At 43.7% G+C, this 15532-nt stretch overlaps 1 protein-coding gene across 1 annotated transcript in view; it reads right to left on the bottom strand.

The window, feature by feature from the left end:
• Positions 1-1869: 1869 nt before the first annotated feature.
• The window catches only part of LOC126539742 (U2 small nuclear ribonucleoprotein auxiliary factor 35 kDa subunit-related protein 1-like), a 283793-nt gene continuing 270130 nt past the window's right edge, over positions 1870-15532 (bottom strand). The window contains exon 10 of the mRNA XM_050186590.3: positions 1870-11027. Coding sequence (XP_050042547.1) covers positions 10811-11027 — 217 coding nt within the window. The 3' untranslated portion in view covers positions 1870-10810. The remainder of the gene's footprint in view (positions 11028-15532) is intronic.

Here is a 15532-nt window from a genome sequence, read left to right on the forward strand (position 1 = left end):
GCCCCAATGTGTCACTTGGTAACTACAGTGCATAACCGAGTCATAAATACTATGATTAACGCATTATAAAACACAAATGTGTAACATAATTCAGAAAGACTTTGATGGACCCGCTGGATCAGCACAATGAACCACTCTTTGCACTTTCCATGATGGTGATGTTGTGAAGCGCGACGCGTGGCATTCAAAATAGACAATGTGATAAACCCAAGCCAAACATGTGCATAACCTTATTAAGAAACACAGACATAACCAATAATATAGAAAGACTTGAATAAACCATTGGAATTAACCCAGTGACAAACACCGGAGCCGCACATTTCAGCTTCGCTGGTTTACCATCTGTACAGGGTGCATGGGCAGTAAATTTTTCTGTTATTGTTTGTTAAGTATTGTATAATGTTGTGCCAATAAAACACATTGGGCTAGTTGGTGCATTGTATTGGGGCTGCTTTTTTCCTGGTTTTTCTTAATGTTGTGCCCTTCTTTCTTTTGTAACAACTTTTTTATTCCCCCTCGTATAATACTCCAACCTTGCAGCCTGCGAGGTATATAAATAAATAAGTACATAAGCACATGTCATTCATTCATCTGCATACACCTCGCGCCATTCCTTGCTCAACAAACGTCACTGTGTTGATGTCTCGCAGTGTGCATCTACATTAACTGCCATTTGCGTTTCGGTATAGTTGTGAACAGTGTAGTGCATAAACATTACATGACACTAAGGTTGTGACCTATGCGATGCATAAGCAAACCTTGTAAAAGATGACATGTTGGATTGTTGAAAATAAGATAAACTGTATATATTGCAGTTACTTTAACAGCATTTAATTGACCACTTGACAAAAACTTCACTTTGCATAGATTCCAACACGTACACTGAAGCTACAATTCTTTTTTGCTTATTAATGTAGTCGTTACTGCATGGCCACACTGTAGACTTGAAAACAGAGTTCCATAAATTCGTTTGTTGCAGTATAAAAATATGCGTAGATCACTGCGTTTGCAACACCACAACTTGATACAAACATGCATACTATAGGATGCAAACAAATGCTCAGGACAAACTCCAGAATGTTTGCATCCTGATACTTATGAAAGTGAACAGTTTCATTACATGGCTGTCAATGAGAGGGAGAAAGAAAACTTAATTGTGTTTGTGGAACAAAAATGCATTGATAAGCTTAGGGATATAGTCATTGCTCAACACTTTCGAAATGAATAATTATAGCTTGCTGTCGACATTGAAGCAGTCTTTCCATAGCAAGAAAAGGAATCAGTGTTTCCAGCTCTGAACATTGAATTGCTGAAAATGCAAGCAGGCATAAAGTTCTGCCAATATAATCTGTTTAGGAATACCAAATTGGAATAAACATTCAGACTTTTATTTGTACTTTGTCAGGCTGAGCAATCTAGTTTGAAATGACTCCCATAAGCATGTCATAAAAATATTTATGTAATACAGATTAAATGCATGACTAGCTTAAGAAATTTGGACGATATCTATAAACTACAGTGAAGAAACTATAATATCTAATAGCATTAATAATATAATAATATTTATTTCCACAAGACAGGCTAACCGTGAGAGGCGTGCGAGGCTGAGCAGAAAGCTGAAAAACCCTACGGCAAGTGCGCCTGCCGTGGGCCTACGATCCTGCATTATGGACAGCGCGTATTGATATGGTCTTCTTGTTAGAAGTTCCGAGTATACTACCAGCGGGAAGCATAGCACAACAAAGTGGACCAGAAGTGTGTCTTTTAGAATGCTATGTTACAATGTACAGGTTTCTACAAAAGTGACGGGGTTGTTTTTCTCTCGCGATCCGACATGTGTTGTAGCTCACAAGAGCTCTACCAAACCAGTCATCAAAATACAAAAATCTTTATTTATACCGAGAATTGCGTGTTTTAGAAGCAGGGTTTTTTGTTTGAGCGGGACTATTTTAGTTGCGGAGGCAATCGTCCGTCATGCTTCGGTCATCTGGACGGGGCCTCCTTTTTATCTAAAGTTGTACCCGACTGTACATGGGTTTAGTTGCATTAACAGACAGCATTTATGTCGTTTTGCAGGATGTTAGTGTCAGCAATGTCAAAAATTTCACGAACAATAATGCAATCATTGGCAAACAGAAAAGTGTTATAAGAAATTTCATTGGGTAAGTTGTCAATATAAGTTAGACAGAGGAGAGGGCTGATCCTTGAGGAATGCCAGATTCAACAGGGCTAAATGGAATGCTATGCACGGTGATCGACTAAGAAGAAAGTGCTCTAGCCATGCAAACACATTAGGATCAAGATTCAGTTTACTAGGCTTAAAAATGAGTACTTTGTGACACACCTTCTCAGAAGCCTTTGCAAAGAAAACAGTCTGCGCATGAACTTTTATCGAGAGTAAGATGAAGATTGAGAGTGAACAACAGCCGTTGTGATTCACAGGACAAACTTTTGCGAGAACCATGCTGTGGGCATGTGAAGATTGAGTTATCACCTAAGTGCTTACCTAAATGTGAAAACAAGATATGTTCAAGTACTTTGCAAGGAATGCTAGTGAGGGAAATTGGGCGGTAGTTATGAGGTGAGCTTTTGTTACCGGACTTATAAAGTGGACCTACCTTCCCAATTTTCCAGTCTCCAGGGAGCTGATGGGTGTCCAAAGATTGCTAAAATATTTTTGGAAGTATTAAAGATGAGTAAGCAGCAGTGTTTTTCAAAAACTTTGCATCAACGAGGTCTGTGCCAGGGCTCGACAATACCTTGAGATTTTTCATTAAATTTCCTACCCCTAGTGGCTCAATGACAATATTCATAGCCAGGTAATTGTAACTCTCTAGGGTTGGAAGCACAGGATCAGGACATAGAATGAAATTACTATTAGTTCAGGATTCGGGGACATTCAGCGTAGGGTATTGTTGATCCACTACAATCAGTTAGGGCTACTGTGTTACCTTTGGAAGGGTTAATAATGTGCCAAAACAATTTTGGATCATTTGTAAGTATTGTAGGCAAAGTGCGTTCTTGAAATAGACTTTCAGCACGTTTTTTAGCTGCCATGTAAGCTTTGTTCGCGTTCTGGAGAGCATCCTACCTAAATACCAAAGTACATCCTTTTGTGAGGCAGTACAGGAGCTTTTTCCGAATGCAAAGCTTCTTTAGGTGGGAATTAAACCAAGGCACCTTAGAAATTGATGATATTGTATGCCACAGAATAAACTTATCAGTGAGTTCATGTATTTTGTTTCTAAATATGATCCAGTTATTGTCTACCGTGCAATCATCAAAGTTTCTTAAGAAGGTCAAAGAAGTTAGATAGGTGGTTCAATGTTTATGTCATTGAAGTTTGCCTTGTTGGCCTAGTTGGTGCTTGCTAAAAGACATGTTTTTTGCCTCAAGTTAAAACACACCCAAAAGGAAGACACGTGCGGCACTTCCAACTGGTTTAATTTGGGCTGTGACCCATGAATATATATACACATACACGCATGCGCAGGCTGTTCACAAATCTACGCTACCGAGCGGTCAAACAATATTGTTTCCGATTCGTAGAGCATAATAGATGTATCACTAATGCAATTTGAACTTTTATTTTTTATATAATAAGCTTCCATTAGCTCACATGCTGTTTGATTTATAATTCTGCCAAGAATCCTAATCTCAGAATAATGTGGTTTGCACATGCAGGCCTTGCAGTGCGCTGGCAAATGTGCCACGCCATCTTTCACTAGATTTAGTTTGCGTTCCCTGGCTCGTTCATTTATGCAGCATCCAGTCTGTCCTATGTAGGACTTGCCGCACTCAAGGGGAATTTCATACACCACGCCCGTAGTGCATCTCCCGTAGGACGTGCCATGTTTCTTGCCACAGCCTTGCAAACTGGTCTCCTCGCGAGTGGTTCTCGAACAGAGTCGAGCCAGTTTGACGGGGGCAGAAAAGGCAATGGGTACACCATACCGTCCTGCCACCTTCTTGAGGTTATGGGAGACCTTATGAACATAAGAAATCACTGCAGGTCTTACGGTTCTGGCACTCTCTTCCTCCCTGGTACCTTTAACTTTTATTGTATTTTCATGGAAAAAATAAAAGAATTTGAATTTGAACCTTCCGTAACGGGCTTTCGGTGACCGAGGTCACCGAGTCAGGGAAACATGCTGCTTTAAGTCGCTTAATCTGATTTATTGAATGAGGCCTGCGTCGTGTTTGTACACGATTTTCTGAAGGCAGACTCCAAGAAGAGCATAGCAATTCCACGCTTGACAATTTTGGAATGACATGAATTATACGGCAGCAACCCTTTCTCGGCACATGGGAAATACTGCCAACAAGCTTGCCCGTCATGAAAGGTTAATCTTAAATCTAAAAACTGCACGGTGTTACGCTGTGGCACTTCATCCGTAAACGAAAGCCCGCAAACCAACCCACTACATGAGGGAAAATGATAATATCCGGTTCATCAACGAAGAACCAAGGGTTCGACCTCTCCCGTAGTGTTACTCCTGCGGTGTCCCGGGTCATATATTGGGGTTTTGCAACCAGCGTATGACCACGTGGTATGGCAAGCCCTCAGAGTTTTCTCGACCCTCCGAATGGCCACACGGTTACCCGTGGCCAGCACATGTATCATCTGGCGACGAGTATTGGCTGAGCAGCTCCTGGAATCACTCCCCAGCATCTGACAGAAGTTTGACACCCCCACCAGGATGTTGCGCTCCCCGTTTTCCCTCACCGCTGCGTCGCACCACGTCCCCTTCGTTACCGAAAAACTAGCTAGCACAGCCGATGGAAGTGAGGTTGATGGAGAAATGCTACTGACAGAAATACCTCCTGTGTTGATGCTTACAAACAAAGTGTGCATTCTTGTAGATAATGTGCATGTGATGGCTCTGGTGGACACAGGCACAACAATTTCGGTCATGAGTGTCTCTTTTAAACACGTGTTAGGGTGAAAGGTTTTGTTTAATTGGGACGAAGATTCGAAGTTCTGTGGAGTGAGTGGCGAGCCATTGGGACCTATTGAGGTGTGTAGTGCTGACGTGTTTTTGGGAGGCCATGTTATTACAACAGAGTTTGTAATTATTCCTCGGTCGACCCATGATGTTATTCTCGGTATGGACTTCTTGCGGCAGTGTGGTGCTACTGTCGACTGCCGCACAGGCAAGGTAGGATTCCGTCAGGACTCCTGGAGAACCCTGTAGATCGCGAAACTACACTGTGTGTTTGTGGTGATACAGTCGTACCTGAATCATCTACCGTTTGTGTTCCCATTGTCTGCTGCGGTGCCGATTCCGACAGCTTCGATGCTACCGTAGAACCGATGCACATTAACTGTGTGAAGAAGAATGTGTTGGTGCCACATTGTGTGGTGTCGATCAAAGGTGGACGCACTGGCTTATGGACTTTAAACTGTTCTAAGGAGCCCATTATACTGCCAGACGGTATGAAATTAGCCTTCGCTAGGGAACACGCGTCTTTATCTGTGGCTGAACCTACAGATGTGCCGGAAGAACCTGATGGCCACAGTTCATAAACAGCCCTTTTGTCAATAGTAAATAAATCGCTCAGCATGAGTGAACAGCAAACATTAGTGGGTGTGGCCGAACGTTAGTGGGTATGCTTTCAAAGTATGTTTCGGTGTTTGACTTTGCGCAGGACAAAATACCTGCAATCTCCGCATTTCCAACACGCCATACCATCAACACGAGTTCGGCAAATCGGATTATGCAAAAGCCATATCGCGTTTCACCATCAGAGTGCCAGATTATCAACGAACAAATGCACGAAATGATGAAAAAGGGAGTTGTACAAGAGTCAGCGAGTCTGTAGGCAGCTCTAGTGATTCTTGTTAAAAAAAAAGATGGATCATGGAGATATTGCGTCGACTACTGCCATTTGAATACAGTAACAAAAAAGGACGTGCACCCACTCCCACCTATTGATAATGCTATAGACTGCCTTCATTCCGCCTCTTACTTTTCCTCAGTAGATTTATGATCCGCCTATTGGCGCATTCCGATGCCTCCCGAGGACAAGGAGAAGACTGCCTTTGTAACCCCTGATGGGCTCTTCGAATTTAATGTGATGCCATTTGGACTGTGCAATGCTCTGGCAACTCTTGAGATATTTATGGACACTATTCTGCGTGGCTTGAAGTGGAACATCTGCATGTGCTACCTCAACGGCGTCATCTTTGGCCGCACCTTCAGTGAACACAACTCGCGTCTGGATATTGTCCTGAACTGCATCAGAAACGCTGGCCTAGTTTTAAACTCCAAGAAATGCCACTTCGGAGGCCCGCCAAACCCTTGTGCTTGAGCACCTCGTCGATAAGAATGGCATCCGCCCTGATCCCCAGAAAACAGCAGCCATTGAAGTGTTCAGTTCACTGCGCTCTGTAAAGGAGCTGCACAGTTTTCTGGGGCTTTCTTCCTATTTCCGCCGCTTTATTAATTAATTCACCGATGTCGCGTATCTGCTGACATGCCTGCTACGAAAGGACACCCCCTTTGAGTGGACTTCGGAGTGCAACTCTTCTTTTCGTCAGTTGAAGTTTCTGCTGACATCACGACTGGTTCTTCAACACTTCAGTCCTTCAGCTCTGACGGAACTCCATATGGATGCCAGTGGCACAGGTATTGGTGTCGTCCTAGTTCAACGCTACGGTGACCACAAACATGCGATCGCAAATGCAAGTCATTCATCAAGTAGGCCCAAGCAGAATTACACTGTCACGGAAGAAGAATGCCTCGCGGTAATATTTGCGGTTCAGTGGTTTTGTTCTTACCTGTATGGATACCCCTTTACAGCGGTCACCGACCACCACTCATTGTGTTGGCTTGTGAATCTTCGTGACTCTTATGGCCCCCTTGCGCGCTTCACTGTCTCTTATAAGAGCGGTCGACGACACACTGATGCGGACTGCCTCTCGCGTATGCCACTTAGCACTACAGGACTGTGACACCGATGACTTCGATCACCTCATGGCTTCTGTGTCTCCACGTTTTCCAGACTTCAACTGTTTCAAAGCCGAACAGCGAAACGACGCTAAATTAACACCGCTCTTCACCGCTACAACCACCTCAACGACAACAAACCATTTCTGTGTACGTGATGGGCTCCTGTATAAGAACTTTTCCAGCACTGGCGCACGTTTTCTCCAAGTAGTACCGAAGAGCCTTCGCGCAGCGAATCTGAGTGTTATGCACAACGACCCTGCATCTGGCCATTTAGGTTCGGCGAGGACGCTCTACCAGATTCAGGAATGCTTTTATTAGCCTGCAATGCGACAGTCTGTTGAGACGTATTTGGCCAGCGGCATGCAGTGTCAGCGCCACAAACGCTCTTCTACTGCTCCAGCTGGCCTCCTGCAGCCGATACCGCCTCCAAGCAAGCCTTTCAACAAGTGGGCATTGACTTCGTGGGCCCTTTTCCCTAATCAGTCAAGGGACATCATTGGATAGTTGCTTGTGTCGACTACCTCACACACTACTGCGAGACGGCGGCCGTGCCCTCCGCAACTGCCACTGACGTTTCAACATTCCTGCTGCAATATGTCATCCTGTGACATGGTCCGCCTCGTGTGACTGTGGACAACAATTCACAGCAGATGTCGTAGAGGAGCTGCTTCATTCGTGTGAATCCCACTTGCGTCACTCGACACCATACCATCCACAAACGAATGGGTTTACGGAGCACACCAACTGAACAATTGTAAAGATGCTATCTATGTATGTTTCATCCGACCACAAGAACTGGGATGACTTACTGCCTTTTATCACAGACGCTTTCAACACTGCCAAGCACAAGACTACCGGCTATAGCCCTTTCTTTCTGTTGTACGCACAGCCACCCCGGTACAATATCAACACCGTTTTCTCTTTCTGTAGCCACGAAAATCCACTGTCACTGAGACTCTCTGCCTTGCCAAAGAAGCTCGTCGTATTGCTCATTTGTGTACTTTGGCATCGAGGGACAGATCAAAAGCACGCTACGACATTTGCCACTATCCGGTAACCTTTTGCCTTGGTGATTTAGTCTGGCTGCAGACTCCAGTACGGAAATGCGGGTTATGCCAAAAGCTTTTGGCCACCTATGATGGACCATTTGTTATTATTAACAGACTCAAGGAAGTCACCTATAACGTAGCTCGCCTCACGGTGAGTGGTAGCAGAGCTGCCAAGACCCAAGTGGTCCATGTCGCCTGCGTGAAATTGTTGAGTTCATCAACGCTGAGTTCATCAACCAGCTAGTTGATGAACTCAGCGTCGTTCTTTTCTTCTTTCCCCCACTCGGGACCATAAGCACATTCACCAGTCTTAGTTTTCCTCATGCGTAACAATATATTAGATTTTTTGTCTTTGCGGTTGGCTTTAACAGAGGAGACAACATTAAATGAAAGAGCTAGATGGTCGCTTACACTAGGTATGCATGAAACATCCATAATGAGGTCAGGATAAGAGCATAATATTAAGTCTAACATTTGTCAAGTTCTTGTTGGTTCAGATACTAGTTGAGTTGGACATTGTTCTTTGGAATGCACTGTGGGCTAACACATGGCACTGCCAAGGTTGGGCCATTCTTGTTGGTTGTTGTGTCGGAGATATATGAGCAGTCTACACCCCATATGCAATGGGAGACCTGTCAACAATGTTGCAGAACAAGTAAGCAGGGCATGCCATAGCACCAGGCCAGCTGCACCGAGGTAGATTAACTTCAAACAGGGGTACCATCTCGCTTTTATTAGGGCATTGAGCTTTGTGCAACATAAATTAGACTGGTAAAAGAATAGTCTCCACTTGCATTAGTATAAAAGGACGTCTTGTTTGGCGAGTTGATCACAATTGTGTGTGTTTTTGCGCCTAGTACCCAAGTTGCATTAGTATTCCTGCCCCGAGGTTCAAATGCCTGTTATTTGACGATTTCGAATAGTTCATTATTGAACAAAATAGCCAAGACTATTCAATTCATATTAGAAATTTCCAATATTCATGAACCATTTCTTTGAATATTGTGGTTTAAGGTTGCAGAAGTGCACAGTGGGTTATGACTCACGAGTAGAAGTCAGTGTTTTAAATTGAAGTGAAAAAATAATGAAAAAATTCTGCTGGATTTTTTTTCCGGAATTCAGTTTTAAATGAAAAGCTTCACTGAAAGCAAATTTGCCAGACAGCTAAGATAGTGATCAGCACGCGGCTATGAGCCTACATGTACTTCAGTGTAAGGAGCCTGGCATCGTCCATCAGCCGTAGCCAGCCCTTACCACTCAAGCAATCTTTATTTACCTCTTGAGACGACAGCTTGGGCAAAAAGCCATTTCTAAAATCAAATTTGATCTCCCTCTCTCTATTTGTTCCAATTTTGCCTCTCACTGCAATGAAAACAAGCACTCTGAGCTGAAGCACAGTGCCCTGAATGAGCCAGGCGATTGTGTTCCAAGCTCTTGATTTTGACCAGCTGAACGCAAACTGCACCACAAGAGTGCTCTGGAGCACTCAACAGTGACCAGTCGAATGTGCCATAAGAAGGGGATGGCATGCAGAGAGATTGCAGGAGCTCTAGCTCTTGCAGATATTGCAGTCATCCGCTGCTGTGGTTGAACTGGGCAGGCTCCTATCATAATGCGGGGTCACATATACCTAGTCTTCTTCTTCTTCTTTTTTTTTTTTTCATCGGAGCTCTGTACCAGTATATAAGGTATCATTCTATTCTTGTGCTCTGCAGTATGACAGGAGTATAAAAAATATTGTGATGAAGAAGATGAAGACCATGAACTGAAGATCACGAATGCCACTGACAGCAGCAGCATCGTCAATGCTTCACACAAGACGACACTGAAGTTACGGTTCAGGACACTGCCAGGCGTAACTGCTCTAGTTGCCTGTTCCAGACAATAAACCTCATTTTCATCCTCGAACTCTGCACCTGTTCGCTATGGCGTGGTATGCCTGAAAATGCAACCAGCCCCTGCCATCCACGCCCACTCCGCCCGTCATCTGCTTTGGGGCGCCTTACTAGAGGTATCCGATGGTCTTCAGCGGCGCCGACGACAATGATGCGGAGGACTGGCTATCGTCTTACAGTACGGTAAGCATCCACAACTGATGGGATGACACCACTAAACTCAACAATATCATCTATCTTTCTAATGAGGCTAACCTCTGGTTTAAAAACCACGTGGCAGATTTTCCAACCTGGTTTGCATTCAAGGCTCCTCTTGTAAAAGTGTTTGAGCACCCCACCATATGATAGTTGCGCGCCGAGCAGTGTTTGCACAAGTGGGCACAGCAGCCAGGCAAGTCGTTCAAAGCTATATTGAGGATGTTCTCAACCTTTTGAAGTGCATCAATGCCTCCATGCCCAAATCTGACAAAATCAAGCACATTATGAATGGCATTGACTTGACGTCTTTCAGATGCTGCTGCTGTTGGTAATGTTTGTCATCATCACAATAAATATAGAAAAAAACTAAGCATAAATCAGCACACCATTTGGTACGGGGTATTTTTTTTTCTTGTATCAATGTGATCACTCTGACAAGGAGAGGTACTCGGTTTCAGTAATTTCTTAATGGTATGCACAGTCACCGTCAAACTTTACTCTAACAATGATGACACATGTATAGCAACTTAATTTTAACAAACACAGGTTTGTAACACAAACACTGAATGCTCTCAAAGGCAAACACATTAAGCGAACATACTGAAGCCACTGAAACCTTATACATCCAGCACTCTTCAGAGGAGAAATGAAAAGGCGCTTGAGGTGTGCTCAGTCTATGTGTGATGGTGACTGTACCTTATGCACTTCTGGCTGACTAACGATGCTTTGACCTGGAAGATTGTGTGAGTGATTTCCTTGACCTGCTTCTTGACCTGGAACGCAATTCGTGGCGACGCCGTTTCTTTTGGTCCTTGGATTTTGACCTAGATCTCAAGGCACGTGACCTGTTATGTGATCTGTGTGGCGACCTGGATTGTCTTCTCCTCTTGGCCACAGGGCTGTGGGAATGCTGGCGCTGTGGTGGTGGAGACCTGTAACATGTTATAAATATTTAGAGCTTCCTGTTGAGTTGGTGTTCTAGGCAGACAACCGTGCTTTTAGCTCTAAAAAAGACATTAACTGACCAAATCAGACTAAGAAATTGCAGTAGTTAGTGGTTACTCAACTTGTAATGTATGTAATTGTAGCTCTGAGTAAAAGTACTAACCACAATAGGACACAACAAACAAGGACAACAGACAAAGTTATGCGGAAATGTTTTGCCCAGAAAGGTGTTGGTCCTGGGTTGGAATTACACACCAGGATGAATTTTTCTTCAAATGCAAGGCTTTCTTTTGAGAAACCCGTATGGGTTACCTTTGTAGCTTCACGCTAAAATTCAGGTGGATGACAATTTTTCCCTTCCGAGGATGACAGAGTGCCATAACTGCAATGACCTCTCTGTCACCCTTGCCTGGTGTGTCCTATCAAGGTTAGCAGTTTTACTTGGTGCTTACAAGGTGGAGCACTTCTAGGTATATACAGTAGAATCTCACTGATACATTTTGGGGGAAAAATGTGAGAAAACTACGTACTAACCGGGAAAACGTACAATTGGAAGTCACTAAAAACATTGGCAGACCTTATTCAGTTGACATCTACATAATGCAAAGCACTGAGAGAACCATTGCAGCACAAGATGCCTATGTGCATGGAGCTGGTGGCATCCAAGCGACCATTCTCGTTCAGTGTGCAAGGTGACAGCGGCGGCGACACGATGTGAAAACGCTGTTTCTTCCTTGTGCAGATCCTCGGATGCGTCATCGAGCCTGCTTTACCAGAGTGTACGCCATGTGACATCATCTTCACATGTTTCCCGGTTGATTCATCGTTCTGTGAGCTACACAAGAAGACCTTCATCACTGCATCACCCGACTGCCCTATCACCTCTGTGTGTGATAGTTCTGGCATGCTCAGGAAATCAACGACTTGCCTGCATGTTTCATGGAACTCTGGTACTTGTGCGCACACCATCAATATCTAAAGCGATACCCCGATGTCACCATTCAAGGGTTTCAAAGCGGCGCTCAAGGCTTCGCTCGTCAGTGGGCAAGGTGACGGCGGCAGCGACACCATGTTAAAACGCTGTTTCTTCATTGTACAGGTATGTTATTTAGAAAATTGTCGATGCTTGAAATCCGGCAATCAATCATTGCTGCTGTTTCTTTGCCCACAAGACGCGGCTGATTTATGCTTGAATGCCTTGTACTGTATCAGTTGCCTTTTGTTGAGCGGAGGCGTGGAGCTGGATCCTGGTCGCCCCAAAGTTGATCTCTCAAAAAAGCTAGGCAATTCATCGAAAAGTAATGATTCTAGTAACAGTTCTTCTGAATGCTCTACATGCTCCACAATGGCCACTCAACATTTCTTTTCTGCGGCATGTTTGATCGAAAATGCTGACATTGTCACTATGCTTACTGGGGTTCTTGAACAACAAAAACTGATGGCTGAGGACCTCGCCAAAAATAAGTCATTCCAAGCTTCTGTAAACTTGCGTTTTGATGCACTAGGAAACTGTGTAGCAGTACTTAAATCGCCTACAACAGGCCAGAAGGTTGATGCCAATGTTTCCGATCTTCTCCGCTCCGAGGTTAAAACACTAACTGGAACTGTGGCTCAGTTGGTTGCCAAGAATGACGACCTTGATAACCGATCCTGTCGCAACATTATTATACACTGCTTGGATGAAAAACCGAATGAAAATGAGAATACTTTGCTAGATAAGGTGGCACAGATATTTTCTGGTATACTGCAAATTACGCCCCCACACATTGAGAAAGGCTACTTAACAATAGACCATATTCACACTATCAATCAGGTGATAGAAAAATGTGCGGAATATAACCAACCTTTATATATAGCTTTCATTGATTACGAGAAAGCGTTTGATTCAGTCGAAACCTCAGCAGTCATGGAGGCATTGCGGAATCAGGGTGTAGACGAGCCGTATGTAAAAATACTGAAAGATATCTATAGCGGTTCCACAGCCACCGTAGTCCTCCATAAAGAAATCAACAAAATCCCAATAAAGAAAGGCGTCAGGCAGGGAGATACGATCTCTCCAATGCTATTCACAGCGTGTTTACAGGAGGTATTCAGAGACCTGGATTGGGAAGAATTGGGGATAAGAGTTAATGGAGAATGCCTTAGTAACTTGCGATTCGCTGATGATATTGCGTTGCTTAGTAACTCAGGGGACCAACTGCAATGCATGCTCACTGACCTGGAGAGGCAAAGCCGAAGGGTGGGTCTAAAGATTAATCTGCAGAAAACAAAACTAATGTTTAACAGGTAGAGAACAGCAGTTTACGATAGGTAGTGAGACACTGGAAGTGGTAAGGGAATACATCTACTTAGGGCAGGTAGTGACTGCGGATCCGGATCATGAGACTGAAATAATCAGAAGAATAAGAATGGGCTGGGGTGCGTTTGGCAGGCATTCTCAGATCATGAACAGCAGGTTGCCATTATCCCTCAAGAGAAAAGTTTATAACAGCTGTGTCTTACCAGTATTCACGTACGGGGCAGAAACCTGGAGGCTTACGAAAAGAGTTCTACTTAAATTGAGGACGACGCAACGAGCTATGGAAAGAAGAATGATAGGTGTATCGTTAAGGGATAAGAAAAGAGCAGATTGGGTAAGGGAACAAACGCGAGTTAATGATATCTTAGTTGAATCAAGAAAAAGAAATGGGCATGGGCAGGACACGTAATGAGGAGGGAAGATAACTGATGGTCATTAAGAGTTACGGAATGGATTCCAAGGGAAGGGAAGCGTAGCAGAGGGCGGCAGAAAGTTAGGTAGGCGGATGAGATTAAGAAGTTTGCAGGGACAACATGGCCACACTTAGCACATGACCGGGGTAGTTAGAGAAGTATGGGAGAGGCCTTTGCCCTGCAGTGGGCGTAACCAGGCTGATGATGATGATGATGATGACATTGAGCATTGCCACAGGATTGGTGGAAAGCGCAGAGAGCGTCCATGCCCAGCTATTCTTAAGCTGCTCAATTTTCTGGAAAAGTCTGCAGTGATGAGAAACGTCTCGAAGCTTAAAGGATTGCAATATTACATCACTGAAGATGTTTCAGCCAGTGTTCGTGCAGTCCGGAAAAAATCTTTGGGACACCTCAGCATTTTTTCGAAGACAGAGCGCTGTTGTCAAGCTACGCTATGATTACATTTTTATCAACAAAGTGCGCTACAGTTGGGATGATGTGTCCAATGCCCTTTCAGAGACCCTAAATCCTTCATTAACAGAACATCTCGATCAACACCGCCCGATTCGTCAGCTGCAGCTAAACCTTCTGAGTCACTACGTTCCACTTCTTTTGACTGACTGCCTTGTAATTCCAATTGTAACCATTCAATTTTAAACATAAATAAATGCCAGGAGCATAACTAACAAGTTCGAAGACTTTTTGTTTTTAACTTCTGCACACTCGCCTCATGTGGTTGGTATCACAGAGACTTGGCTGCATGATGATATTGTTACGCAGGAAGATGCAGACGAAAAGCTATGTACAAGTATATTTACAAGAAAATACGCTGCGCTTGGCCAAGAGGCAACAGCCCGCGCTAGCTTCTAATCGTCATCGTTTTCTTGCTGCTCGGCTCTTCGTCATTGGAAATACTATCCCGTAGCAATATATTAGACTCAGATTTCACTCCTCCTGGCTACGTTGCAGTTTGCACAGATCAGCATCACTTTAAAGGTGGTGGCATTGCGTTGCTTTTTCGGTCAGATCTCAAGTTTTCATGATTGTCACCACCAGGTGACATTGAATCAGTCTGGTGTAAACTTTATCTAGACAAGGCACATGTCGCGATAGGCGTCGTTTACCGTCCACCAAGTTCCTCTGAAGACCACGCTCTAACTTTGTCGCTATATTAATGAGCAGCAGCTAAATACAGGTAACCTCATTTGCATGGGTGATTTTAATGCACCCGGCATTCATTGGCCTACTTTAACACTTGTGAATAAGACTTCCATAAATAGAGAACTAGTTGCCTTTTCTCTTTTATTTGACCTTGTCCAGATTACCAATAAACCTACACAATGCGTTGCTCTGCTTGATTTGGTTTTCGCTAGTTCTAACATTGTTGTAAAGGGTTACAGAAGTGATGTCCTTGAGAGAATTTCTGATCACCAGGTCGTTCTTGTCTCCTTAAGTTTCTCGGCCACTAAGTAGAATTTTTTCTCTATATTTCCTGATTTTATTCGCACTGATGTTTCAATAATAGGCATTCTGTCTGATAGTTTTGAAGAATTTGCTGCACTAAGTTCTACTTGTGATGTTAACGCATTTGTAACTAATTTCGAATGCTTGGTTAATAAAGTATTCAGTGTTTTATTCCTTTCAAAACAAAGAAGAAAAATGTGAAAATTCCCTGGATGATGCAAGATATATTACATCTGACACGTCATGTAAACAGACTAAGGTGTAAGAGGCACTAAAACAATCAGGCAGCCATGATGAGTTTCATTAAAGCAAAAGA

This window comes from Dermacentor andersoni, chromosome 2 (assembly GCF_023375885.2).
Source record: "Dermacentor andersoni chromosome 2, qqDerAnde1_hic_scaffold, whole genome shotgun sequence".
In the NCBI taxonomy this organism is placed as follows: Eukaryota; Metazoa; Arthropoda; class Arachnida; order Ixodida; family Ixodidae; genus Dermacentor; species Dermacentor andersoni.